The 27740-nt window shown below is 49.3% G+C and overlaps 1 protein-coding gene across 1 annotated transcript; it reads right to left on the minus strand.

Moving 5' to 3' along the window:
* Positions 1–3619: 3619 nt before the first annotated feature.
* On the minus strand, positions 3620–26795 carry ALDH2 (aldehyde dehydrogenase 2 family member). The gene is made up of 13 exons (XM_008142728.3): positions 26616–26795; positions 20218–20322; positions 19061–19201; positions 17697–17776; positions 13866–13977; positions 13290–13418; positions 12743–12856; positions 11757–11859; positions 11006–11190; positions 7968–8132; positions 7115–7272; positions 5411–5525; positions 3620–3989 (listed from the first exon to the last, which is right to left on the minus strand). The coding sequence occupies exons 1-13, from the start codon at positions 26736–26738 to the stop codon at positions 3957–3959; spliced, it is 1563 nt and encodes a 520-aa protein (XP_008140950.2). The 5' UTR covers positions 26739–26795; the 3' UTR covers positions 3620–3956.
* Positions 26796–27740: the final 945 nt, after the last annotated feature.

Raw genomic sequence — 27740 nt, forward strand, 5'->3', positions numbered from 1 at the left:
AGGTACGGAGGCGCGCACGCGGAGAGGGCTGGCAACTGAGAACACAGCTGGCTTTTTCAAGCCGGAGGAAGACACAAGCTCCCGACTGCTCTGAACTCCAGTTCTGGGCAAGACTCTGGGGACCCAGACTTATACGGGGAGAAACTGGACTGTCTGGCAGCGGGCGGAACTCGAGGGCGGCTTTCTTTCAGAGGTGCTTGCAGCGATTACCGCAGGACATTGAGACCCGGGGCCTCTTAGGGCAGGGCTGACGGGAAGCCATTGCTGTTTGCTCCGCCCTGAGATTCCGCCCCATCCAAGCTGTGCACAGAGGCTTTTGCATATGAATGGCCTGGTCCTTTGAAATCTAAATTTACCTTACAAACTGCAGCTGAGTCAGAGAGACCCAGAACATCCAAAAGAAGGCCCAAGGCACCACAGCAGCTTGCATTGCTTCACAGCTGGGCCTCATCTGGGCACCTCCAAAACCCAAACAAAGAAGAGGAATCTGCAGATCTCTCCGTAGCTCCTGCTGGGTGGCCTCAGGCAGAGGCTAAATTAGCACCTCCTTGGAGATCCAAGAGCCAGTGTACCCAGGGGTCAGTGTAGGACCATCCAGATTACAACTCCTCAGATCCATAAGGGACACACTCAGGGGGCAGACTCAGTGAACACCAAAGCCCCAATGAAGCAAGTCTTGCCTCATAAGGGTGTCTCCAGCACAGTTCTCCCATCATAGACACAGCTGATCCTCACAGCCAATTGGCCTGGAGGTCAATTCCCCCCAGTGATACCAACAACAATCAAGGCTTAACTACAAGACTGTGCACACAGCCCACAACGGGGTGCACCAAGAGTGTCCACCTCAGGTAACTGGGGAGGCTGAGCCACTGGGCCCTATAGGACACCTACCACACAAAGCCACTCTATCAACTCAGGGAAGCAGCTAAAATGCGGAGACAAAGAAACAGGTCACAAATGAAAGAAATGGAAGAAAGCAAACTACTGGATATAGGGTTCAAAACCACGGTTATAAGATTTTTCAAGAATTTTCTAGAAAAGGCCGATAAATTTAGTAAGACCCTTGAGGATATGAAAAAGGACCAACTAGAAATTAAGCATACACTGACTGAAATAAAAAATAATATACAGAGATCCAACAGCAGACTAGAGGATCGCAAGAATCAAGTCAAAGATTTGAAATACAAAGAAGTAAAAAACACCCAACTGGAAAAGCAAAAAGAAAAAATAATCCAAAAATATGAAGATAGTGTAAGGAGCCTCTGGGACAACTTCAAGCGTACCAACATCCGCATTATGGGGGTGCCAGAAGAAGAGAGAGAGCAAGATACTGAAAACCTATTTGAAGAAATAATGACAGAAAACTTCCCCCACCTGGTGAAAGAAATAGACTTACAAGTCCAGGAAGCGCAGAGAACCCCAAAAGGAATCCAAAGAGGACCACACCAAGACACATCATAATTAAAATGCCAAGAGCAAAAGACAAGAGAATATTAAAAGCAGCAAGAGAAAAACAGTTAGTTACCTACAAGGGAGCACCCATACGATTGTCAGCTGATTTCTCAACAGAAACTATGCAGGCCAGAAGGGAGTGGCAAGAAATATTCAAAGTGATGAATAGCAAGAACCTACAACCAAGGTTACTCTACCCAGCAAAGCTATCATTCAGAATTGAAGGTCAGATAAAGAGCTTCACAGATAAGAAAAAGCTAAAGGAGTTCATCACCACCAAACCAGTATTATATGAAATGCTGAAAGGTATTCTTTAAGAAGAGGAAGAAGAAGGAAAAGGTAAAGATAAAAATTATGAACAACAAATACATATCTATCAACAAGTGAATCTAAAAATCAAGTGAATAAAAAATCTGATGAGCAGAATAATCTGGTGAATATAATAGAATCAGGGGCATAGAAAGGGAGTGGACTGACAATCCTCGGGGGGCAAGGGGTGTTGGGGGTGCGGGAAGAGACTGGACAAAAATCGTACACCTATGGATGAGGACAGTGCTAGGTGGGTGGGTAAGGGCATGGGGTGGGGTGGGAACCCAGGTGGATGGGAGCTATGGGGAAGGGGATAGAGGAACAACTGTAATAATCTGAACAATAAAGATTTAAAAGAAAAAAAAAAAAGAGTATACTGAAAGATTACAAGTACCATGAGGGCAGGGACAGCCATTTAAGCTGACCAGTCTGTCCCTGGTGCCACCCTAAGCCTGGGAGGAGGCCACAGAGCAGGACAAGAGAACGGGGAGTTCAAAGTTTTACCCTTTGCTGCATTGTTGTTGGTCATCATCAGAGCTAGAATATGGGTTTGGTTTTAACCCCACTTCATCAAGAAGCAACTTGAGCCCTAACCGGTTTGGCTCAGTGGATAGAGCGTCAGCCTGCAGACTGAAAGGTCCCAGGTTCGATTCTGGTCAAGGACATGTACCTTGGTTGTGGGCACATCCCCAGTAAGGGGGTGTGCAGGAGGCAGCTGATTGATGTTCTTTCTCTATCCCTCTCCCTTCCTCTCTGTAAAAAATCAATATATGTATATTTTTAAAAAGCAGCAACTTGAACTGGACTCGCCTGCTATTGTCAATAAAATCCTGGTTTCCTCCCTGAAACACACTTATTTCAAATATGAACAGTTGTAGAATAATTGGATTTGCATATGCATGTATAATCTAAATGATAAGGCTTATTTGTATCTCATTTTAGTAACATTGTTTTGTTTTCAACATTTATATAATGCCTTCTATTGATTGCAGTTAAATGCTATTTTTTATATAGGGCAATAAGGTTTTTTTAAATTTTTATCTGAATGAGTTGATTTAATAATATAGGTATGTGCACATATGACAAAAAGTGTGACATGCTATTCAAATAAGTCAAATTATTCTTTAGTGGACTGGGATCATTTATCAAGATGTGGCTTACTTGAGTGATGTAAGGCTAGGGTCATCCAATGAGCTTCATTACTTTGCTGACACTGTCTGCAACAATTACACAGAAGATGTTATTTTTCTTAAGAGAGGAGCAAACTTCTCCTCAAATTCTTAAAGGGCTCTGTGATCCAAAGGTGATCACTATCTTCACAAACTACTACTGCAATTCAACTCTTTTTGCTCTGATTCCATTGCTCACCAAGGAATCTTCTGATTCCTAATTTACTAACAGTACAAATTTTGCCAGATCCCTTGACTAAAGGAAGGCAGTGTTCTGGATGGGAGATTCAAAAGGAAATACAGCCCTAACTTAAAATTGACATCTGGTTGCCAAATCAGTCTCGTGAAATGGGTCCAGCAAGACTCTGTGTCCTTTGATCTGATCATGCTTTTCAACTTCAAGCACAGAGAACCAGCTCAGACGTGAAGCGTCTCTTTCCTGGTTCACCCCCCTCTCAGAGAGCAGGGGCTGGGAGTCTTGTGTAGGTGTCATCCTTAGTGCCTAGCACGGAGCCCGCTGCAGGGGGACAGGCCATAGGTGTTTGTTGATTAATGCACACAAACAAAAGCTATTTACCCACAGTAGGGGAGGGGTGTCGTAAATAGTGTGACATGCAAACACAGGGACACATACATGCGTGGCAGCATTTCCTTGGGTTACTGAGACCGAGGAAGAGTCACCCAAAAAGTGCAGAGTAGCAGTGTTTTTAATGAGTTTTAACCCAGAATACAAAACAAGGTGCTAGCTGTGGCCTCAGTGTTAGTACAGCTATACACAAAGGCTTTCCTCCCCCCCTTAAAGGCAAGTTACAAAAGTGTATCAGATGGGATGAGACATTCCAGGCTATTTCTGAAAAACTATAACCTCTTCACCCACCCCCACCCAAAAGGAATTCAAATTCTGGGCCTTTGCTGATCCAAGAGATTGTGTAGGAGAATTTCTTTTGAAACTTTTTTTTCTTGGTTTTGTTGTTGATTCCATTGAACGCCCAGTCACTGGGTAAGGAAGGAAGCCAGTGTGGTTCTTTATGAGTTCTTCTGAGGAACTTTGACTGTGACCTGTAAGGGGATGCAGAGAAGCGGTTACATCTCCGTGCTGACCTGCAGGCACCTTCCGAAGAAAGGGCTTCCTTACTTCTAACATCTGAACCACCATCTGGCCAAACCCAGGAACCACTAGGGCTATGTTCTGTATGAGCGCACACTCTGCCTTCCTTACCCCAGTCACCTGGGATTGTCCTGGGATGGGGGATGAGGAATTCCTACTAGCATCTAGATGCGGGGGGGCGGGGCATCGTATAAGGCCCGTAAAATCATTTGGTCTGACTCTGCCAAGGCAACCACAGGTGGGACTCGAAATTCAATAAATCTAGGAGCTTTTTTCATAGCAACAGAAATTTATATTAAGTGAATTATATTAAGCGAATGATGTTATACTAGTAAATGTCCAAATTGTCTTTGGCAGAGAAAAGGTTCCCCACCCCTGATCTAGAGGGTAAAAGTCCAGGGATGTTGCCCAACAATCCTACACTGCACAGGTCAGCCCCACAACAAAGAATTCTCCAACCCCAAATATGACAGTGCCGAGGCTGAGAGACCCTAACCTAGATCCATATTTTTCCCCAAAAGAATCAAAGGGAAAAAAACAATGTGCTGAAGCTTACAGGTATCTCAGTGTGTTAAATGGGAAGAGTCCCTTCAGATGGCTTTGGGGTTGAAGCCCAACCTTACCCCCTACTGGGCAAGTACTTCATCTCTACATGCCTTGTTTTCTCATCTGTAAAATGGGCTAATAACAGTATCTACTTCATGAGGTTGCTGTGAGCACAAAACGAGGTGACATACCTAAGAAAGTCTAGCACAGATTCTGGCACAACATAAGCACTTAGTAAAAATGAGTTTAAAAGAAGATGTTTTCTCGTTGGTCCTCCCTGCAAACTTGACTCCTATCCTGAAAAAATCCCTATTTTTGTTAGTATCATCACTTGAGTTCCAAATTCAAAATACAGGACTCTTTATCACAAGCACTAAGCACAGTGCCTGGAACAGTGTGAGTGCTGGCAGATGAATCAAATGCTGCCACTTCTTTCTACAAAAGCACATACTCCCCCCCCCCCCAAAAAAAAAAAAGAAAATAATAATAAATTTAAAAAAAAACATGCCCAGGTTTTGGGGTTGGTCCCTAGTGGGGGGCATGCAGGAGGCGACCAATCAATGATTCTCTTTTGTCATTGATGTTTCTATCTCTCCCTCTTTTGTTTTTGTTTGTTTTGTTTTGTTTTGTTTTGTTTTGTTTTGTTTTGTTTTGTTTTAAGACTGTAGGCAGAGTAGTAGTCCAGTCTCTAGTTCTTTCTCACGGGACAGAGCACAGACTGGGTCTTTACCCTATTTTGTAGCTTCTCTAGCTTAAAACAAGAAATTAGTAATAAATACTGATGGTCTGTCATGATGGAGAGGGCTGAGAAGGTGCCCATACTCACGGTTTTCACTTCAGTGTATGCCTGCAGGCCGTACTCTCCCAGCTCCCGGCCATTCCCAGACATCTTGTAGCCACCAAACGGTGACTGGGCCCCAAACACATCATAGCAGTTGATCCTATAATTTGAAAGAAGATTTCAGAAATAACTTTTCGGGGATATGTGTCATACCCCTCAGACCTTTGTTGCTCTAAAATTTTACTGAGGAAAAATGAATGGGAAGAAGAATAGTAATAACCAGCCACATAGGAGTTGAAAGCAATCTACAAGACATAAAGCCGTACGCCATCTTCATCCTTCATGATGTGGTCACAGATGGATGTCAGTATAACAGGGAACACCACGTGACAGCATCTCGTTTTATTAACCCGTTTTTGCTAATTAGATGCTAACCTTTTTTTGTTGCAATTTTTAAAAGTTTAATTGAATTTAAAACTCACCATTTTAAGGTGTCCAATTCAGTGTTTTATAGCATATTTACAGTGTTGTCCAAACCATCACCACTAAGTAATCCCAGAATATTTCTATCACCCCAAAAGGAAACCCTGTGCCCTATAAGCTGTCACTTCCCATTTCCCCCTCCCAACCCCTGGAAGCCAATAATCTACTTTCTGACTCTATGGATTTGCCTATTCTGGACATTTCCTGTAAGTGCAATCACATACTACTAGAGAGGCATGGTGCATGAAATTCATGCACTGGCAGGGGTCCCTCAGCCCAGCCTGCACCGTCTCACAGTCTGGGACCCCTCGCTCCTTATCATCTGCCTGCAGCGGAGGTGGGAGAGGCTCTGGCCACCACTGCTGTGCTTGTCAGCCGTGAGCCTGGCTCCTGCGTTGAGCCTCTGCCCCCTAGTGGTCAGTGCGTGTCATAGCGACCGGTTGTTCCGCCAGTCATTCTGCCGTTCAGTCGATTTGCAAATTAGGGTTTTATTATAGGATGTGGCCTTTTGTGTCTGGCTTCTTTCATTTAGTTTCATGTTTTCACGATTCATCTATGTTGTAGCTTGTGTCAAGACTTCTTTCCTGTCTGTGGCCAAATAATATTCCATTGCATGGACAGACCACATTATGTTTATCTATTCACCAGTTGATGGACTTTTATGCTGTTTCCACCTTTTGGTTATTGTGAATAATCTGCTATGAACATTTGGGTACACTTTTCTGTGTGGATGTATATTTCTACTTCTTTTGGGTATATACCTAGGAGTGGAATTGCTGGGTCCTATGGTAATTCTGTGTTTAACTTATCGAGGAATTGTCAGACTGTTTTCCATGGTGCCTGTAACATTTTACATTCCCACCAGCAATGGGCAAGGGTTCCAATTTCTCCACATCCTCACCAACACTTGGTATTTTCTGGATTTTAAAATTTCAGCCTTCCTAATGAGTGTTAGGGAGATGCTAAACTTTTTAGATCCTGTGAAGGGTCCTTAGCTCTGGTCCCCCACCCTTGTTACAGTTTGGTAAGGAGCCCCCGGTCATGCATCTGCTGCCCAAGAACTGCACAAGCATATGGACTGGAGGGAAGTTGAGTCTCCTGGAGAGGGGCAGGGAAGCTGTCATCTGTCTGCTGTACCACACACTCCCTGAGCCCAGAGCAACTGAGCCCAGTACCCCAAATTCTGGGATGTAAGCACTGGATTCTGGAAGACCCTGGCTTTGGGGATCCCTGCCTGGGCGTGAGGGGCTGCTGGGAGGCTCTTACCACACAGTGCCAGCCTGGAGCGCTTGGGACAGATAATTGGCTTTGTCCAAGTCCTTTGTGAAGACAGCTGCGGCCAGCCCATACTTGGAATTGTTTGCTCTCCCAACGACTTCCTCTATGGTCTTAAACTTCAGGATCTGCATCACTGGCCCAAAGATCTGTGGTGAGAGAGCAGAGTGGGAGGGCGTGGCAGACATGGAACCACCTACTATCCAGCTTTTAGAGTCCCCAGAGGCGCCCTAATAGTTCCAGAGACAACAGCTCCCAAGCTTACTGAAACACAAAAGGAAGGAAGTTAACGGGGTCAGTTACCTCCCATGTGCCACGTGCTTTACATATGGATATTATTTCTAAACAATTCTGCAATGTTTGCATTACTGGCATGTCACACAGACTTAATGTCTAAAATTTAAGTCAGTCATTCAGCAAGGCACACACTTGATGCTGAAGAAACTGAACAAAATACAGTCTCTGCTCTCAAGACATCACAGGTTTATCTTGTACTTTCCCTGCCCTTTTCCTGGAATTAGCCATTTCTTCAAGGAATCCTGGTTCCTTTGTGTGAAGAATGGGATTTAGAAACCAAGATGCAGGAGCTAAGTGTGCTTGTAGCTGTCGGGGTGTGGCTGCTCTCAGCCCTCTCGGGAAAGCACTGGGGAAACTCGAAGTGGTCAAAGTGTCATCAGTAGCCCTGAGAGGAGAGGGACGAGATCAGACGTGAATTGTAAATAACTTGTCCTAGGAACAGAGCCAGGATTTGGCCCAAAGCCAGCTGTTGGGGCACAGTGTCCCGATGTTAGACTGAATTATCCACTTCTAAGAACATTCCCCAGAGCTCTGGCCCCGGGCTAACCTCCTCCTTTGCGATGGTCATGCCATCTTGCACATCTCCGAACACAGTGGGCTGGATGAAGTAGCCTCGGTCAGCAGCCGCCCCTCCACCACACAGCAGCTTCGCCCCCTCCTTCTTCCCAGAGTTGATATAGCCAAGGACCTTCTTAAACTGAGTTTCATCCACCTGCAGGAGAAGGAGCCCAGAGTTAGAGATGCTAGAGCCAGACCTCGCCTAGCTTCAGGCTTAGAACCGCACTGACAAGGAGACAACTGGGAAATGAATAAGCAAGGCTAAGAAAAAAGTTCAAACAACCTCATTGGCCCTCAAAGAACTGCACAGCAAACCCTCTGGTTTTATTTTTCAACTATGAAATTACTAAAAATTTAAAATAGTGAGAAAATACACTGATGGCAAAGGTATGTCGAACACACTAATATTCATACAACTATTAGAAGAACTAATAAATATGTTCTATGTCTCAGTCTTTAAAAAGGAGGACTATAAGCTGGTACAGCTCTTTTGGCAAGTAGTTTATTAATATCAGTCAAAAATTAAATGCTCATACCCTTTGACCCAACTATTTAACTTCTAGGAATTCATTCTATATATGACAAAGGGACCTAAACAAGGACATTCACTGGGGAGCACTTTGTAAAAGCAAAAAAAAAAAACAACCCAGAAATCTAAGTATACATTAGTAGAGGGGAGGGTTAATATAACTCAGGTACATCCGTATATTGAGCTGTCATTAATAATAGATCTGTGAACTGACTGACATAGAAAGATAGCCTAAGATATTTTGTAAAGAGGGGAGAAAGTTTGTAGAACAATACATAGTACATAATCCTATTTTTGTTAAAACATATAGAAACCTAACTCTGTGTGAGTGTGTTTACCTATGGAAAATAGACATGAAAGGGTACAAGGGGGAGGGGGATCTTACATGTTACTTTAAACACTTTTTTACTAAATTGTGTGTGTGTGTGTGTGTGTGTGTGTGTGTAAATGTACCATGGCTTTTTTTAAAATTCTTTATTGTTGAAAGTTTTACATGTCTCCTTTTTCCCCCATTATCACAAGCACTAAGCACAGTGCTCCCACCCCTGCCTGCTCCCACCCCTCTAACACATGCCCCCACCCCATTTGTTTTATTAAATTTGTATATAAATTTGGAAAGCACTTTATAAATTACATATACATAATAAATACTAAATAATTAAATATCCACAAACCACAAAGAAAAACGAGAGAAAAAGAGATGGTGAGATTCATTAGCAGCCCTATTCAAATAGCTAAAAAGTAGAAACCACCCAAGGGTCCATCAATAGATGCGTGGATAAACAAAATGTGGTACACATCCATTCGATGGAATATTCAGCCATTAGAAGGAATGAGCTATCAAGTCATGAAAAGACAGGGAGGACGCTTAGATGCACATTGCTAAGTAAAAAGAGCCAATCTGGGGGCCGGGGGGGGAAGCCCATCAGAAAAGACTTGATACTGTATGATTCCAACTGCATGACCTTCTGGAAGAGACAACACTGTAGGGAATTAAAAAGATCAGTGGTTGCCAGAAGCTGGGGGGAGGGAGAAAGGGAAGAGCAGGTGGGGCACGGGATTTTTGGTGAAACTGTTCTGTATGATAGTGTGATGGTGGACATGTCTTAATTTGTCAAAACCATAAAATGTGAAACATCAAGGGTGAACCCTAAGGTACACCATAGACTGTAGTTAATAATAACGAATTAATATGGGCTCATCACTTATAACCAATGTGCCACACTAATGCAAGATGTCAGTAACGAGAAACTAGGGGGGTGAAGGGGGAGTTAGGGGTATATGGGAACTCTATAGTTTCTGCTCATTTTTCTGTGGGGGTTTTTTTATAGTCTACTAGTAGCCCTGCACCAGTAGCTCGCTGCCGCCCTCCAGTAGCTCGCCGCCTGCTGCCCCCTCATAGCTTGCTGCCCTGCCCCCTCCTGTAGCTCTCCGCCGCCTGCTTGTAGCCAGTAACTCGCTGCCACCCTCCTGTAGCTCTCTGTCCACTGCCCCACCCTCCTGTAGTTTCCCCTTACCCCCGCCCTCCTCATAGCTTGCTGCCCTACCCCCTCCTGTAGCTCTCCGCCACCCACTGGTAGCTCGCTGCCCCACCCTCCTGCTGATCCATGATTCAGTTGTTACTCGGTCGGTCGTTACGCATCAAGGCGTAACAACCATTTGCATATTACATCTTTATTATATAGGATTAATTTTTTTAAAAGGTTCCTTGGCCGTCCTGGTGCCTGGGGAGTGAACACCCGCAGCACAGACACCCTCAGGAGGATGGAGCCTGCAGAGAGGCACCCATGGGCCCTGGAAGTAGGCTCAGGGCCATGTGGGAGCAGGGAGCATCCCAGACCCTGCAGACTCCTTGTCCCTAGGAGGGGTGGCTGGAGGAGGCCAGTGCAGGGCCCTGTGGAGAAGCAGCCCAGGGCAGGTTGGGTCTAAGGACAACGCTGGAAAAAGGACCAGGATGCAGAGGAAATGGTAGAGAGGCGCTGTATTTCTTTTTCTTATAATTATCATGGACTAGAGTTTTATTGATTAAAATGAACACATCTTCCTGGTTAAAAAAATTAAACAGCTCAGAAGAGCATAAAGTGAAGTAAAGACCCTCCCCTCTTCGTGTCATGACCCACGACCCCACTCCCCAGAAATAACCATAGTTAACAGATCTGCGTGTCCTTCTGGTAGATGTATTTCGTAGGTGGCCAAGGTCTAGGAAGCAAGCATTCCCTTTTGCACAAACACTGCTAGTATTTACTGTGTATATGTAATTTACAAAGTGCTTTCCATCATTAATTTCCACTCCGCAGCCTCCTTGAATTATGAAGGGCAGGTGCTAAGGATGAGCGAATGGCAGCTCAGAGAGGCCATGTGGCTTCTCAGGGACGCACAGCTGGTACATGGCAGAGCCTAGACTTTAAGCCATTCCTGCCTGACTCTGAGTCCAAGACCCCTTCTACTTCTCCCTGCTGGTTCCAGACACCCAGACCCGCCTGTGGCTGCCGGCTTACCTGCGGCCCCTGCTCAGTCTGGCTGTCAAAGGGGTTCCCAACCACCCGAGACTTGGCCCGGGCAACGCTCCGCTCCACAAACTCAGCATAAACATCCTCCTGCACAAAGGTCCGGGAGCCCGCACAGCAGCACTGGCCCTGGTTGAAGAACAGGGCGAAGTGGGCCTGCTCCACGGCCCAGTCCACTGTGGAGGCAGAGAGACGGCCCTTAGGAGAGGACGACGACCCTGGCCCCAGTGGCTGCCCACCTCCTTAACCCTTTCACGCCACCAACAGCATGGCGCCTGCTGGGTGCCAGACCATGTGCCGGGACAAGAGGGACCAGATCTCTCCCTTCTGTAAGTGTGGAGACCAAGTGGCAGACAGACACGGTCACAGTGGTGCCGAAACCGGGGGCAGCTGGGGGACCAACCCAGCCAGACTATGGCGGGCAGGGAAGGGCAAGTCTGGGAGCTCCTCAGTAGGACCGGGGAAAGGATGTCATGGAAGAAAAGTGGTCTGGTCTGAGAAAGCGTGGGCACGGCTGGGCACGAAGCGGCTCAGCTGGCTGGATTACAGGGAGCAGAGAGGAGAGAAGCGGGAGAGGCTGGGTCGTGCTGGCTGGAGGGCCTGCTGAGGAGCCTGGCCTTCATGCCAAGGCCCTGGCCCAGAAATGGAGTTGATGGACATGAGGACTGCTAGAGTGAGGGAACACAGCATGGACAGCTAGTGGCTCCCTTCATGGCCAAACCTCCTCTCCCCGCAAACTTACTATCAGCATCTGACATGATGATGTTGGGGCTCTTCCCCCCCAGCTCCAGGGTCACTCGCTTGAGGTTACTGTTCCCCGCAGCAACCTGGATCAGGCGGCCAACCTGCCGGGAAGCAGAAACAGAGACCAGCTCTCAGTGGGAGGAGGAAGAACCAAATGCTCTCATAGACACACAACAGAGGACCCCACGACTCGAGTGAGACGCTAGATTATGAGAGACCTGGAGAATGTCGCCAAATCTGGCCGTTCACGTACCATCGCTGCCCCACCCTGCGCTCTTAGGATGGCAATGACAGTAATGACACAGCAGTCATTGCTGTGTGGCTTTTACACACTGAGCGCCACTTACATACCAGGCACTGTGCTAAGTGCTTTGTGTGCATGGAGTTCAATCCTCACAATGGCCTCAGAGGAAGGAGCAATCCTGTTCCTTGATTTAGAAGTGTGGGAGCTGCTCTTGCCAGTTTGGCTCAGTGGATAGAGCATCGGCCTGCGGTCTGAAGGGTTCATTTCAGTCAAGGGCACGTGCCCGGGGTGCGGGCTCGATCTCCAGTGTGGGGCGTGGAGGAGGCAACTGATCAATGATTCTCTCTCATCATTGATGTTTCTCTCTCTCCTTCTCCCTTCCTCTCTGAGGTCAATAAAAATATATTTTAAAAAAAAAGTTTGGGAGCTGCATCTCGGGCTGCATCTTACTCAAGGTCACACAGCTGGTTAACATGGAGTCAGAATTCACTCAGGCAACAGTCTAGCAGAATTCAAACCCACTACCCTGCCTCCCTCCCACGATGTGTGCAGTGTGGTCCCCTGCGCACGGCACACTGGGAAGGACGGGGTGCTCCTCGCCTCCACATTCTCAGCCTGGCACAAAGCCACCGCTGACCTATCCGTTGGATGAACACATGCATCTCGAATGCATCATCCTTTCGGGATAGTGAGAACTTGAACCAGACACCCAGCAGCTTGAGGTCCTGGGGACGCCTTACCTCGGTGGAGCCTGTGAAGGCCACTTTGTCCACATCCATGTGGGAGGCGATGGCAGCCCCAGCCGTGGGCCCAAATCCAGGAATAATATTAACCACGCCCGGGGGGAAGCCAGCCTGTGTGCACACAACCAGGAGACACCGGGCATCATTCTCCCGCTCCAGGGCCTGGACAGAGGAACACACATCCCTTCCCAGAGACGCCACGGCCGTGGGACCCGGACATAGGTGAGCAGAAGTCGGCTTATGGGGAACCGCTCTGGGATGCTAAACAGTACAGCAAGAAACACGTGTCTCGGAGTTCCCTACGGCTGTTGTCGCTCCCCCCATGGTATTCACTTAGAACCATTTCATTATTCACAGGGGTCTTACAACAAAGCCCAAGGCAGGAAACAGGAAAGATGGGGCCTCTTTGGCTGAAGTGTGGTGACGGGGTGCTTAGCCCCTGCTCCACAAACACCCCTCACTTTGGACTCAGGCCCCTCCTCAGAACTCTTGTAGAGACAGCCTGTAGAAGAGCACCCAGAGGTCCAGATGGACGGCCACACACCTCCTTTATCAAGTTGGCCACGTAGAGGGCGGTGAGTGGCGTCTGCTCAGCCACCTTCATCACAACCACATTTCCAGTCGCCAAGGCAGGGCCCAGTTTCCATACTTGCATCAGGAGCGGGAAGTTCCACTGCAGTAAACAATAGTCACTCCCGAACCCAAGCCACAGAAAGTGACTCCCCAGAGAGCAGCAGTGACTTCCCTGAACCCCTTCTTCTGCCCCCCCCCTTCCCCAACTCAATCGTAGCTTTAAGACAGATGGGTGAGGCAGGGTGAAATAGGGACTCGCTTTCCTGAGTGCTTCTTTGTACGAAGCTAAACTGTTGTATTCAGTCCTCCCTGCCCTTCCACCCTAAGACAGGTCTGTGTTCCCTTCCACTTTGCAGATAAGGAAACTCAAGCTTAGGGGGACAGTGACTCACCCAAGGTCACAAAGCTCATGAGTGGCAGGGCAGGGCCCTGAATCCAAGTTGGCTTTGTCAAAGCCCACATTCGCACTCCCGAGCCTGCTGGAGACTGCTACACCTCAGGGCGCTCCCAATAAACTCCACTCGTTTATTATAAGGCCGACACTCACCGGGATGATCTGCCCACACACACCCACAGGTTCATGGCGGGTGTAACTGAAGAAGTCCCCGTCGATGGGAATGGTTTTCCCATGGTACTTATCGGCCCAGCCAGCATAATAACTTTAAAAGAAAAAGTCCAAACTTAATGACTGTCAGGGACCCCTGTAAGTCCCAGCAGAAAGAAAAACCTCAAACTGTCTACCTGGGTGTTTCTGATAATTGCCCTTGCTCTTGGCTTGTTCCCAGAACAACTTAACTGCTAAGGTCACAATAACCCACTCTAGGGAACTAACCTCTAATTCCCAGATTCACCTGGGATGCTCATAAAAAACACCGAATTCCAAGAGCCCACTTCCAGTTTTCTCAATCTGGCTCTCTGGGGTGGATGCCCAGGAATCCGTTTGTTGTTTTTTAGTCTATTTTTATTGATTTCAGAAAGGAAGAGAGACAGAAACATCAAGGATGAGAAAGAATCATTGACTGGCTGCCTCCTGCACACCCCCCACTGGGGGTCAAGCAGCCCGGGCATGTGCCCTGACCAGGAATCAGACCGTGACCTCCTGGTTCATGTCAACCGTCAACCACTGCACCACACCAGCCAGGCATGGAATGGACGTTTTTAATAAACATTCAGATTTAATAAACCGTGACTGCTGCACCGGCCCAGCATCTGACAACCATGGATCAGATGTGGTAGAAACGTGCAAACCCATCTAACAGAGCAGTCACCAGAAAAGTCATCAACTGGGCCCCAAGCTTCTCAAAGCTAATTACCTGGACACAGGGACACAAGTGACGCGGCAAATCGGGAGAAAAGAACAGCATGTGTTTATGGCATGTGATGGTTAAGTTTCCAAGGAAGTAGGAAAAATGGAAAACAAAACATGTAAAAGAGCCCTAACCGGTTTGGCTCAGTGGATAGAGCGTCGGCCTGCGGACTCAAGGGTCCCAGGTTCGATTCCGGTCAAGGGCATGTACCTTGGTTGCAGGTACATACCCAGTAAGGGTTGTGCAGGAGGCAGCTGATCAGTGTTTCTCTCTCATCAATGTTTCTAGCTCTCTATCCCTCTCCCTTCCTTCCTGTAAAAAAATCAATAAAATATATTAAATTAAAAAAAAAAAAAAAACATGTAAAAGAAAGATGTCTGAAATGACTGTCTGACAAAGTTAGCCTGAGAACAAGGTTGACCAGGGTTTGAGCACGGGTTTGTGATCCTGGGAGAAAACTAGCCAGGGAGTTGCCAACCTGTACAAGTTAAGGCGTCGCTGTTCTCTTCCTCCCAGGTCTGTACTACATGTGTTTTGCACGCCTCAGAATAGTTAATCAGCACAAAGGCACACTGCTGCAACCTAGAGAGGCGAGGGCGCTGCCCGAGACTTGCCAGGCTGCTCTCTCTGGGGCATCAAGGTTCTCGATTTGGGGACTGTTGACATGTGGGGCTGGATGATTCTTTGTGGTGGGGAGCTTTCAGGTCGGCTTTTATTTCAGGAAATCTGGTGCCTTGGAGGATATTTAGCAGCATCCCTGGCCTCTACACACTAGATGCCAGCAGCACCCCTTCCCACCCAGTTGTGACCACCAAAAACGTCTCCAGACACTGCCCACTGTCTCCCCGGGACAAAACTGCCCTGGTTGGGAACCTGTTATATTGCCAACCCCGGCTTTCTTGGCACTGCTTCTCCTTCACCTCGGTCCACATGGTCATGGGAAAACAGCTGTTATTTGCACAGTGATCTCTAAGAGACTGAGAATGCCACTTGGTCTGGCTAGAATCACAGACAGAAGCCAGTCCCAGTGTGGGCAGTCAGATCCAATCTGCAGACTGGCCTGAAGGAGGCTGGTGGTAGTCGAGAAAAGAAAGAAGCTAGGGGTTGGGAGTGGGCAGCAGTGAGACCTAGTGGCTTTAAGAGTTCTGACTCTGGCCCGGCTGGTGTGGCTCAGTGGTTGAATGTCAGCCTATGAACCAGGAGGTCACAGTTCGAATCCCAGTCAGGGCACATGCCCAGGTTGCAGGCTCAATCCCCAGTAGGGAGCGTGCAGGAGGCAGCTGAGCAATGATTCTCATCATTAATGTTTTTCTCCCCCTCTCCCTCTATGAAATCAATAAAATTCAAAAAAAAAAAAAGTGTTTGTTGTTTTTTTTAAAGAGTCCTTACCCTGTGTGGTCCAGATTAGACTGAGTCTCTGCTACTGACAAAGAGCTCTAACAAAGCTCCCATTCCTCATCTTTTATTTCTTGGTCACTAAAATGTTTATGATCAAATTAACACAAAGGAAGGAAATAAAGATTAGGGCAGAGATAGATGAAATGGAGAACAGAAAAATAGACAAAATCAACAAAGCCAAAAGTTGGTTCTTTGAAAACATTCACAAAATTGACAGACTTTCAGCTAGAATAAGGAAAAAAGGGAGACAACATAAATACTAAAATCAGAAATGAAAGTGAGGATATTCTGATCGACCTCACAGAGATAAAATGGGTATTAGAGAATACTATGAACAGTTGAAGCCAACAAATTGGACAACTAGGAACCTTTTTTCTGCCAAGGGCCATTTGGATATTTAAAACATCATACAAAATGATCAACTTAAACATTAGGCTGCTATATTTGGTCAAATATTTAATTAACTCACCCCTAATGCCTTGGCAGGGCCAGACCAAATGGTTTCGCAGGCCTTATACATTCTCTACCCCTGACCTGGAGGATGGACAAATCCAACTAAAACGTAAATTACCAAAACTGACTCAAGAATCAAGAGAAACATGACTAGACTAGAGGCCCAGTGCACAAAATTCACACATGGGTGTGGTCCTTAGGCCTGGCTGGCGATTGAAGCACGAGCGTCTGGTGTGGAAGGGCAGGGCCCAGCTGACCTCTGGGCCCTGGGCAGCACCTAGGCCCCGGGTTCCCCGCGCGCCCCCCCCTCCGCCTGAGTCATGGTGCCCGAGTCCCCATGGGAGATATAGCGAACTCAGCTGGACACCACATGCCAGGGTGCAGTGGGCCTCTGGGCTGCCCCACAGCGCCACGCGGAAGCCGGGCGGGGAGCGCACTCTCTCCCAGCTGGCCTCGCAGACCAGCTCCTGCGTGAACCCACAGGGAGCCCGACTGGCCCCTGCAGTGCCGGTAGCTGCGGCCCGGCTCACCCGGAAGAGGCTGCACAGGTGCAGGGCGGGCTCCTCGCAGGCACTCGGCACCTAAGCGCGTGGGCTTCCCCAGCACGCGAGCCCTGGCATCCCAGGGGAGGGTAGCAGGAGGAGTGAGAGTGAGGTCAGCGGACACCCGCATTCTCACCGCACCTTCGTCCCCATCACCCCAGCCTCCAGGTAGCTGGCAAGAGGTCGCAGCGCATCGCCAACTCCCGCCGTGTCCCGCGCCATCCCCTGGTGGTCAGCACATTATAGCAAGCGGTCGAACTCCCGATCTGGTCAAACGACCACCCGAGGGGACAATTTGCATACCATGGGAGTTCCTCTGGGAGTTCAACCAGGGGGCAGGGTCGGCCAGGGGAAGGGAGGCCAGCGGTGGAGGCAGGTGGCTGGGGGGAAGGGAGGGAGGCCCTAGCCAACGGCAGCAGCAGGCAGTCAGGGGAAGGGAGGGAGTACCCAGCCGGCACCCGGTAGCCACTAGGGACCCTACCAGTGCACGAATTTCATGCACTGGGCCTCTAGTATAGGATTATAATTTTGGTACTGAGGGATTTTCCCAAGATGGAATCCAATAGAACACATTTCTCCAAGTCTCATGATCCATTTACATTATCCTATTTCTACCTCCCCAGTTCTCCCTCCCCTTTGGCACAGCCAGAACAAAGACCAGGAAGCCTGAGGCCCTACCGAAGACATTTGAGGACCATGTCCAAATCCACCAGGTAGGAGATGATATAGGGCTTGCCATTATCCAGGGTCTCCAAGGCCTAAGAAAAGAGAACAAGATCAGCACAGACATGCTGGCACAGGAATGAAACAAAACAAACCAGTGACAAGCAGCACAGAGGCTCAGCAGGGGCTGAGAAGGGCTGTGGCCACTCTGGGCCACTGAATTTCGCAGCATTTCTGGGCCAGTGGCCCTCCCTCTCCAAAGGCAGGGAGATGAGGAGAATGATGCACCAACTTCTCATTCAGTCATTTCACAAACACATTGTTTTCAGTTTCTGCTCTATGCCAGATCCAGGGGCTGGGAATACAGAGACTAACAAGGAGCTTCCAGAGCAAAGAGCCAGTGAAGAAAGACAGGAATCATCAATCACATGGGTTAAGAGTACTAGGAAGGCCCTGATCGGTTTGGCTCAGTAGATAGAGCATCGGCCTGCGAACTGAAGGGTCCCAGGTTCGATTCCGGTCAAGGGCATGTACCTTGGTTGCGGGCACACCCCCAGTAGGGGGTGTGCAGGAGGCAGCTGATCGATGTTTCTCTCTCGATGTTTCTAACTCTCTATCCCTCTCCCTTCCTCTCTGTAAAAAAGCAATAAAATATATTTTTTTAAAAAAGAGTGCTAGGAAGAAGAAGGCCAATCCAGTCTGAGAAACTCCAACCTGAAGGACATGTAGGAGGTGACTGGGCAAAGGGGGAAGGTACAAATGGCGCTGAAGGGAAGAACACTCCAGGCAGAGGGAACAGCATGTGCAACAGCCCTGATGCTCAAAGAAGCTTGGTAGTCGAGAAGTTGGGCGCGGGCAGGTGAGCTGAGCCATGGTCCAGCATGAGTTAGGAGATGGAGCCAGACCAGGCAGGGCCTTGCAGGCCACGTTGAGGAAACAGGACTATCCTGAGGACACAGGATGCCATGGAAGGCCTCGGAGTGGAGCTCCACGATATAATCCGCCTTCTAGAAGGGTCACTCTGGCCGCTGTGTACAGAATGGATAGGCGAGAGGAAGGCATACTGCCTCCTGGTTTCTTCTGCCTCTGGCAGCCAGGGAGAAGGATGCGCAGGAGAGGTGTCCATCCCTGGGGGTTTCTCTCCTGGGAAGGCTCCCCAACATGGCCCTCCTCTCTCCCCTAGTCTCCTCCTTGCTTAGCCAAACCCACTGCATCAAAAGAGACTCCTTTGGTTGGTGCAGCGGCATATCCCAAAGGGACCCAGCCTCTGCCATTCTGACCAGTTACCTGTCAGCACTGTGGCCCCTTCCTGGTTGTCTATGGGATGCTCTGAACCCATTCGCCATGTGGGATAAGAGGGAAGGGGGCTGAGAACTCACTGCCAGGTAGGTCCGGTCCCGCTCAATCAGGTCAGCCAGGCGGTTCAGCAGCCGGCCCCTGTCGGAGGCATCCATGCGGCGCCAGGGCGAGCCCAGCTGGAAGGCGGCCCGAGCAGCCTTTACTGCCCTGTCCACATCTTCCTGGAAGACACCCAGCAAGGGAGCTCAGGCCTTCTGAGCAATAGCCACCCCCAAACACTGCCCACCCCACTGCCCAGCAGTCAATGCCTGTACAGAAACCTGCCCCAACGGTCCGTCCCAGCCTCGAAGGGCTCGCCTTTCCAGGGGTCACGAGGGGAATGAGGACCCTGGCCGTTTCCATTTCTGTATTTTCATTTCAAAATCCCGCAATGAGTTTTGGAGGGAAAGGCACTCCAGGGTCAGTGCTTAGAATGTGACCATGTTCTCCCTTCCTAAGAAAGCAAGCTCCATGAACTTAATTACCCATTCCTTCTCAGACAGTTGGCAGTGCCCAGCAAATGCAGGGTTACCAGCTTCCCTCTCCTTGGGGAAGCTGTAAATCAACCCAGACAAATCAGCTACCACTTTTGATAAGAGAGATCTGTCTCAGGAAGTGGGGAGCACGGTTCTCATTCATCACGTTTGCTGTCAGACGACCCTACCACCCAGAAGAGTATTCACATTTGCTTTCAGCAAAGGCAGCAGGCCTTAATCATGACTGTAGAAGACTGTCTTAAAGCAGAGGGAAGGAGGCATTCTTGAATTATTTGTAATGCCGTTTCTATTAAAAATACATATTTTTATTAAAAGTAATTAACTATTACTATTTAATTACTATGCGTATATATAATGAAAACAAAACATACTACCAACACCAGAGCTAGATCTCAGGAAACCCAAATTCTACTCAACAAGATTTCCATCTAGCTCTGGAGAGACTGGAGTAGATATCCTCAAGTTCAATTCCAAGTCTACAACCCACAACAGTATGAAGTAGTGAATTCACGTACAGTCTAGCACCTTTGTCTGCAAGGAAGAGTTTCTGTTGATTCATTTACTCAAAAATTTTAATTGACTTTTTTTAGTTATGAAAGCAATACACACACGGTAAAGTTTCCATCATACAAAAACATACTAAGTAAAAAATTAAATTATCCTTGCCTACCCCTTCCCTGAGGTAAGCCACCAGTTCTCACCTTGTCTCCTTCAGCTACTTGACAGATGATTTCCCCAGTGGATGGATTGATGGTGGGGAACGTTTTCTTGCTGACGGCATCATGCCACTCATTGTTTATGAAGATCTACAATGAGAAGGCAGAAAGTTCTCAGGACCGGTTCTCAACCCGAAACTGATATTAAACAAAAAATCAGGAAGAATATATAAATTAACTCAATGATGTGACCACGAGGTTAAAAGCCACAGGCCTTGAAGATTATCCGAGCTGGAGTGCCCACTCTGCCGACTGACCTCGGGTGAGTCATTTGATCTTTCAGTGTCTTGGTTTCTTTGATCTGAAAAATGAAGAGTTATCTTCCTACCTATCAGTTGTGTAACATCACCTCAAAATGGTGGCTTACACTGACTTACTATTATCTAACAGTTGTGTCCATTGATTGGGCTCAGGTGGTTGCAAAGTGAGGGTGCCTGGAGCTGGATGTGCAAGATGGCTTCTTCCCTTGCATCTGGCACCACATGGCTGCTTGGGCTTCCTGACCGTATGGTGGACTTAGGCTAGTCAGACTTCTCGCATGACAGCTGGCTTGCCCAGGAAGCATGTTCCAAGAGACCCGGGCAGATGCTGACAAGCTTCTTAAGATCTAGCTCCAGAATTCACATGGCCTCGTTTCTGACACCCAATTTCATTGATCAAAGTGAGTCACAGGCTCAGTCCAGACTCATGGGAAGGGAGAGAGGAGGCCCCACCTCTCCTTGGGAGGAGCTGCAAAGAATTTGCAACCATCTTTCCTTTAATACACTGGTGCACAGGGCTGTGGAGAATCTAGGTAGATTATTCTTTTGTCCACTCAGCAAATGTGAACACCGGCAATGAGCCAGGCACAGTTCTAAGGCTGAGGACACAGTGGAAACCAAACCCAATGAGGACCTTTCTCTCATGGAGCTGGCATTCTGTTGGGCACAGAAAATAAAGCAGCAATCAAATACACAAGCAACCTCAGACTGCCAGGGCGAGTGCAAAGGAGAAAAACCGGATCCAGGGACGGTTCTAGAGGGTGGGGGGAGATAGGGAACTTTAGCTGGGATGACTGGGGGGGGGCCTCTAAGGAGCGGGCATTTGACTAGAGCCCTGACTGATAAAAAGGAGCACCAAGCAAAGCCAAGGTCATAGCTCAATCCAGGGCAGAGATTCGGGGCCAGCAGGGCCCAGGGAGGGCTGGCCCAGCTCCATGCTCAAGAGTAGGGGTCGAGACTAGAACCCAGATGAATTCGGGCACTTTTCCTCCTACTTGTGTCCCATGGGGCAAGGCACATCACCTCCCTGAGCCTTCGGGAATCACTATAGCAACCCTCATAAAGGGCATGTGACAGTTCCCAGTGCTTGCGGCCAGCCTCCCATGGAGTAAGTGCAATGCTGTGACAATGTCGGTGGTGACAGCAAGGAGCCAGTCAGGAAAGGGGCGACCAAAGGTCACTTTCCCAGGCTCAAATTTGGTATCTCAGCGCAATCCCTACCCCGCCATCACGGGGGAATCCGCAGCTGTGCATCTATAGTAAAAGGCTCTTGGCATTTGGCAGGAGAATGTGGGTAAACACCAGTCAGATTCTTTGGAAATATGTTTGTTGTGTGGTTTCAGATTAGTTGATCATTAATCTTAAGGAAAATGACACCTTTTTTCTTCCCAAAGGAGAAGAAAAAAGTGGGTGCTGGGTAGTTTCCAGTGGGGGAAACAGGTGTGGCAGAAAGAGCTCAGCCCGAAGCCAGGTAGACCTGGTCGGCTGTGCCTGGTGGAGCCCTGCACACCCGTCCTCTCTGAGAGTCAGCCTCCGCCCCCTGGGAATATGGAGGAAAGGGATTCTCATGGGAGGAGTAGAGCTAACACCTGGGGAACACGTCTGGGGTGTAAAGTTCCTAAGCCACCCCTCCCCCCGCTCCTAGTGGGGTCTCACCCCTGCACATACACTACTCTAGACCCTGTGGCTGTCTCGGGCGTAAGATTCCTAGGAGCAAGGGCCAGGTCGGTCTGTATCGTTCTGTGTTGTTCCCTGCACAGCAACATACTAAATTAGTTTGTCCTAGAAAAGTTCTCATTGTTATTTTGCAAAGATCATGAAGGATGAAGCAGAGAGGTGGGCCAGTCTGGCTTAATTCCCACTGTTCTCACCCCTGTCCCCCCGGATCTTGGACTACGAAACCTGGAAAGACCACTCCCTGGCACCCATCTGCCTCTCAAAGCCCTGAATTTGCTGGGTCAGTCTCCATGGTTGAATTTTCAACAATCCATCCTCCCTCCAAACTGATAAGATAATCCTGGGTTTGCAGGAACCTGGAATCTTCCTTCTGTTTAGGGTTCCCATTTCCCTTCTGGAGCTGGCCTTCCTCTCTGGGGAGGGGCCAGGGCAGGAAGGTTCTGGAACCGAGCCTCTGCGGAAGTCCTGCTCCCAGTGAGGAGTTTCAGTTATTTCTCTTGAATAAGCACAAGGGCAGAGTCCAAGCCAAAGGTGTCATAATCTCCTGCCAGAAACCCAAAGCTTGACTTACATAACACGCGTAACTCAGTCACCCTGGGAGGGGGGCCTCCCAGCTCCCACTTCCTCATTCGTTTCTAGAAGCAGAGCGACACTCTAGCCACGCGTCGGGATTTGACACTTTGAATCTGGACTGTTGGCAAAACTCGGAGAGGTTGGATTCACTCATCCACAGTCAGTAAGTTTCACTGAGTGCCAGGCACTGAGTGAACGGCCAAGTCCTGCCTCCTGTGCTACCATCCTGGGCAGGAAAGACTCAGTCAACCAGGAAACCAACAAAGTGAGAAGTGGACACAAACAGGCAGGAGTGAGGAACAGACCTCAGGGTCAGAGGGCAACAGAGGGGGAAGGGAGAGCAGAGGGGCCTCTGGGCGTGTACCTAGAGCTGCTAGTGCTGGGGCCTGGAGGGAACAGTGGGCGTCTAGTCTGTAACTCACTCTCCTCCCTCAGGAGGGGCAGGAGGGCTGGGGAGGGGCGACACGTTCTTTCCCATTCCCTGCTACAGGAGCACAAGCTGTAAACAGAGTTTCGTTAATGGTAACCATTCATGCCCTCAGTAAATATTTACTGCGCAACACTCAATACTCTAATCTCAGTGCTAGGAACATAGCTCCTCCGTCCGAATTTCAAACAATCCATTCCCTTGTCCCTGAAATATTTACATCCTTTTCCTGACCATAAAGCCTGGTCATGAGGCAGCAGGTGGCTAATGGCATGCACACTAGAGTTGGTTTTCTCATCTGTAAGATGGGACAGCAGTAACGCCTGGCTCATAGAGTTGTTGGTAGAATGCAAGGTAAAATGTAGGTACAGGCCTTCGGCACATGGCCTGATATAAGTGATCAAAAATCACAGGATTGGGGGATACCTACACATGTGCGCAAGACACACATGCTTCACTTTGTGTACTGAGGATGTATTACTATTGTAATCAGAAAATTCATATAGAGAGATCCTTTCCTAATTCCCTTTTTGTCAGTTTTCTCTTTAGTTCCTGAGTGTTGTGGTCAAGAGGCTAAGAATAGAGACACAAATTTAATTCGCCCCAAACCCTCATTCAGGAAACAAATTACAACTCCAATAGCACCCACATAAAATGGAGTTACATCACATTATCTTGAAAACTCAACAGCATCGTTATCCCCACTGCCATTGAAGGCTGCGGTAAATGTGGAAGGACCAGTAGTCATGAGCTAGGCAGGTGCTAAGGGCGCTTTTAGGATGACACATTTCATCCGCACAGCTTCAGAAGATGTCAGAATATCTCCTTCTGGGGAGACTCCAGACTTCAGACTCCCCAACAACTCACTGAACTTCAAGGAACTGATAACCCCAGGGAAATGTCAGCTTTGTATCCAGAGCCCCTGGTAAAAGGTTCAGTAGTTTAGGATTAGGCCTTGGCATTCTTGCCAGCAAGGTTTGCAATAACTCAACACTGAAAACAGCCCTAGCCAGTTTGGCTCAGTGGATAAAGTGTCGGCCTGTGGACCAAAGGGTCCCGGGTTCAATTCCGATCAAGGGCACTTACCTTGGTTATAGACTCCTCCCTGGCCCGGGCCCTGGTTGGGGCACGGGCAGGAGGCAACCAATCAGTGTGTTTCTCTCACATCAATGTTTCTATCTTTCCCTCTCTCTTCCACTCTGATAATCAATGGAAAAATATCCTCAGATGAGAATTAAAAACAAAACAAAAAACACAGCTGCTAGTGCTAGGAGCTTTAAGAAGAGCATGCCAGCATACTGGGAGACTGCAGTCCTTGGGGAGAATAGGAACATGTGAAAGTACTCACTGTGAGAGAGAATGCAGATACGTTGTTCAATGAGATAGCTTCAGAACAGAAAGTGCTAGAATCTTACTTATGAAAAAAAAAAAAATCTGGTGCTCTCTCTCTCTCTCTCTCTCTCTCTCTCTCTCTCTCTCTCACTCTCTCTCACACACACACACACACACACAAATACAGAGGAAAATGTCTGCAAGATCACAGCCCAATATTTGCTAACAGGAAGTGCCTTAGGGTATGGGGAAGTTTTACAAAACTCTATGCATTTTTATACAGTGAGTCCATGTTACTTTTATGATCTCCAAAAATCAGATAGAAAACAGCCACAGGTGCCCTGGCCGGTGCGCAGTGGTTAAAGCTCAGGTCTGTGGGTTCGGTTCCAGGTCAAGGGCACATATCTCAGTTTCAGGTTTCCCAGCCCCTGTGGGGGCGCTTGCAGGAGGCAACCAATCAATGTGTGTGTGTGTGTGTGTGTGTGTGTGTGTGTGTGTGTGTGTGTGTGTGTCTCCGCCTCCTACCTCCCTTCCACTCTCTCTAGAAATAAATGGGGAAAAAATCCTCTAGGGTGAGGTTTAAAAAAACAACTTGGAAAAAAAAAAGCCTCAGGAGAATTCACTCCCCCAACTTACATTCCCAGATAAATTTGGAGAACAGGACTCAGGTTATCCACCAGACCTGTGTTTGTACCCTTTTTCTCACCTCCATGTGGCCACCAAGGTTCGGGGGCTGAAGCCTCTCCCTCCATGATATTTCTGATTGATCTTTTGATAGTCAAGTGTTTCAAGCATGAACTTCTTACACAGCCTACACCAAGGGAATTAAAGCTGCAGCACTTCTGGCTGGTGTTATACAAAGGACACTTTGTTTTTATTCTCTGGAAACATTCCCTAACATCACGTGGACGTGCCTTTACCCATCACCTGTGTGCAGCTTTGCAGCCAAACTCTGGGCCTGACATGCTATTGAAAGTAGCCACCTGGGGGCCGACTCTCCCTTCAGTGCCCCCCAGAGATGCATCAACAGCACCATAGGATGGTCTAGGTAGGAGCTTCCTCTTGGGCTCTAGATGTGAACCCCAACTCTGCCACTGACTTCAGCCTTGAGGCAAGTCACTACACCTCTTTGCAGCTCAGTCTCTTCATCTGTAAAATGGAGATAACCACAGTACCTACCTCCAAAGGCTGTTGTAAGGTAAATGCTTAGGATGGTTCCCGGTACAAAAGGTTGTGCAGGGAACTAGAAGCTGCTATTTCTGTAAGTGCCTTCAGGAGTGGACGAGGTCCTGTGCTAACCCCCTTCCCACTTCACAGAAGAAACCGGGGCGCAGAGAAGGGCAGCAACTCCACTTGTTGCACACACAAAGGAACTCTCTCTGACTGACTGACTGCCTTCTCGGTGAACTCCCACTTTACCCAACACAGATCCAAAGAGAGCATCACAAAGCCCTGTGTGAACAAGGCATCGCCGGTGGGAATCGGTGTTCCCTGGAAAGCCCCTCCTTGGTTTGGTCCCAGAAAGCCAGCTCCTTGGAAGGCGGACACTACCGGGGCCTGCACAGGGGCCTGCACCGGGGCGGCAGTCCCCCACCCTTTCCCCACGCCCAGCGGTGAGGATGCTGCGGGCGCCCAACGGCCTTGGCCAACGAACCTTAGCTGGAAAGCCCCCCCGCCCCCCGGCCCCCGCCGCCCTGGTGTTTCCTTCCGGAGCCCCTTGGGCAAGAGCATGAGTGGAAGGGGAAGAGATGACCAAGGAAACGACTTAGAAGTTCCTGCAAAGAGGGACGTGCAAGAACAAGAACGTCGTTCGAGTGGGTGACGATGAACACCCTACGCAGACACAGGGGCGACTGAGCGGCCTGGAGGGCAAGGCGGCAGGAGGGAGGCTTGGAACACCGAGGGGGGCGCAGTTCAACCGGCCGCGGAGGCGGTCGGTCACAGCCGGTTATGCAATAGGGGCCGCCCGAGGCGGGGAAGGGCCAGCGGGCTCGCAGGGGGGAGGCGTGCGCCAAGTCCAGCCGCGGCTCACTAGGTAAACTGAGGCCCAAAGAGGCCTAGGGCCTTCCCCCCGGCGGCTCCGTCCCTGGAGAACAAAGCGCCGGCGGCCTCACCTGGTTGTAGAAGACTTCGGGCTGCTGGTTGGGGGCCGGCACCGCCTGGGCGGCGGCGGACAGGAGGCGGCGGCCCAGGCGCGGCGCGAGGCCCGTGGCGGCGAGCGCAGCTGCGCGCAACATGCTGCGGCCGGAGCGGGCGGCGGGCGGCGGGTGGCGGGCGGCGGCCGAAGGCTCCCGGCGTCCACAACCTCTCCCCGCCCCTGCGCGGCCGCCAACCCGCAGGCGCGGAGCGGGGCGCGGGGGGCGTGCTCGCCGCGCCCCCACGTTCGGGGCGGAGCTGCCCCGAGGCCGCAGCGCCCGCGGAGGACAGGTTGGGATGGGGATGGAGAGCCGCTGCCCTCGGCTGATGCCCTCCCTTGCGCGCCCCCTCTGTGCCCCGCACTCCTCCGGCGTGGCCCCGCGTGTGTGGGATGCCCGACCTCGCGCTTACTGCGCCTGAACCTAATGTGCACAGGCCTGAACCGAGCGCCCCTGGCCTGACTTCCGGGGCCTTCCACTCTCGTGGGGGAGACCGAAGTTAAACCGAAGGCGAGCGGTTTCAGAGGGTGACAGGGATGAGAAGGGAATGAATAGGGTGGAGACAGGGTTGGGGCAGAAGGCATTGATTTTTAGATCCCACGGTCAGGAATGACATGTGAGACCTGGGTTGTAAGTTAAAGATCTAAGAGCATTGCAGGGGGAGGGAACAGCAGGTGCATGGGCCTGCAATTGGGATCACCCTGGCACGTGTCAGGGAAATGGAAAGAATGGAGCCAAGTGAATTAAGGGAGAGTGAGGGGAGGGAGGAGAGGGGAGGAGGGGAGGTGGGCGGGGCCAAGGCAGATAGGGCCTTAGAGGTGGTGGTAAGGAGTTTAGAACGGAAGGATGACTTAATTTACATCTTAAACTTACCGATTTCTTAGTCTGCGGAGAAGGGACTACAGAAAGGCAGGGCTGGAAGTTAGGATCTTGCAAGCTGTTTTATTCCATGGACATCCGGGAGCTGAGCACTGAGGATGCTGGGAGGAATGAGACGCGTTGAATAGTGAGGGGGATGGGTACTTGTCCAAAGTGTGCATTCCAGCAATATAACTATCAGCAAAAGCCCAAGGGAGAGGTGAAGAGACCTGGCAGGAGGTTTTG

The sequence above is a fragment of the Eptesicus fuscus genome, chromosome 23 (genome assembly GCF_027574615.1).
Source record: "Eptesicus fuscus isolate TK198812 chromosome 23, DD_ASM_mEF_20220401, whole genome shotgun sequence".
Lineage (NCBI taxonomy): Eukaryota > Metazoa > Chordata > Mammalia > Chiroptera > Vespertilionidae > Eptesicus > Eptesicus fuscus.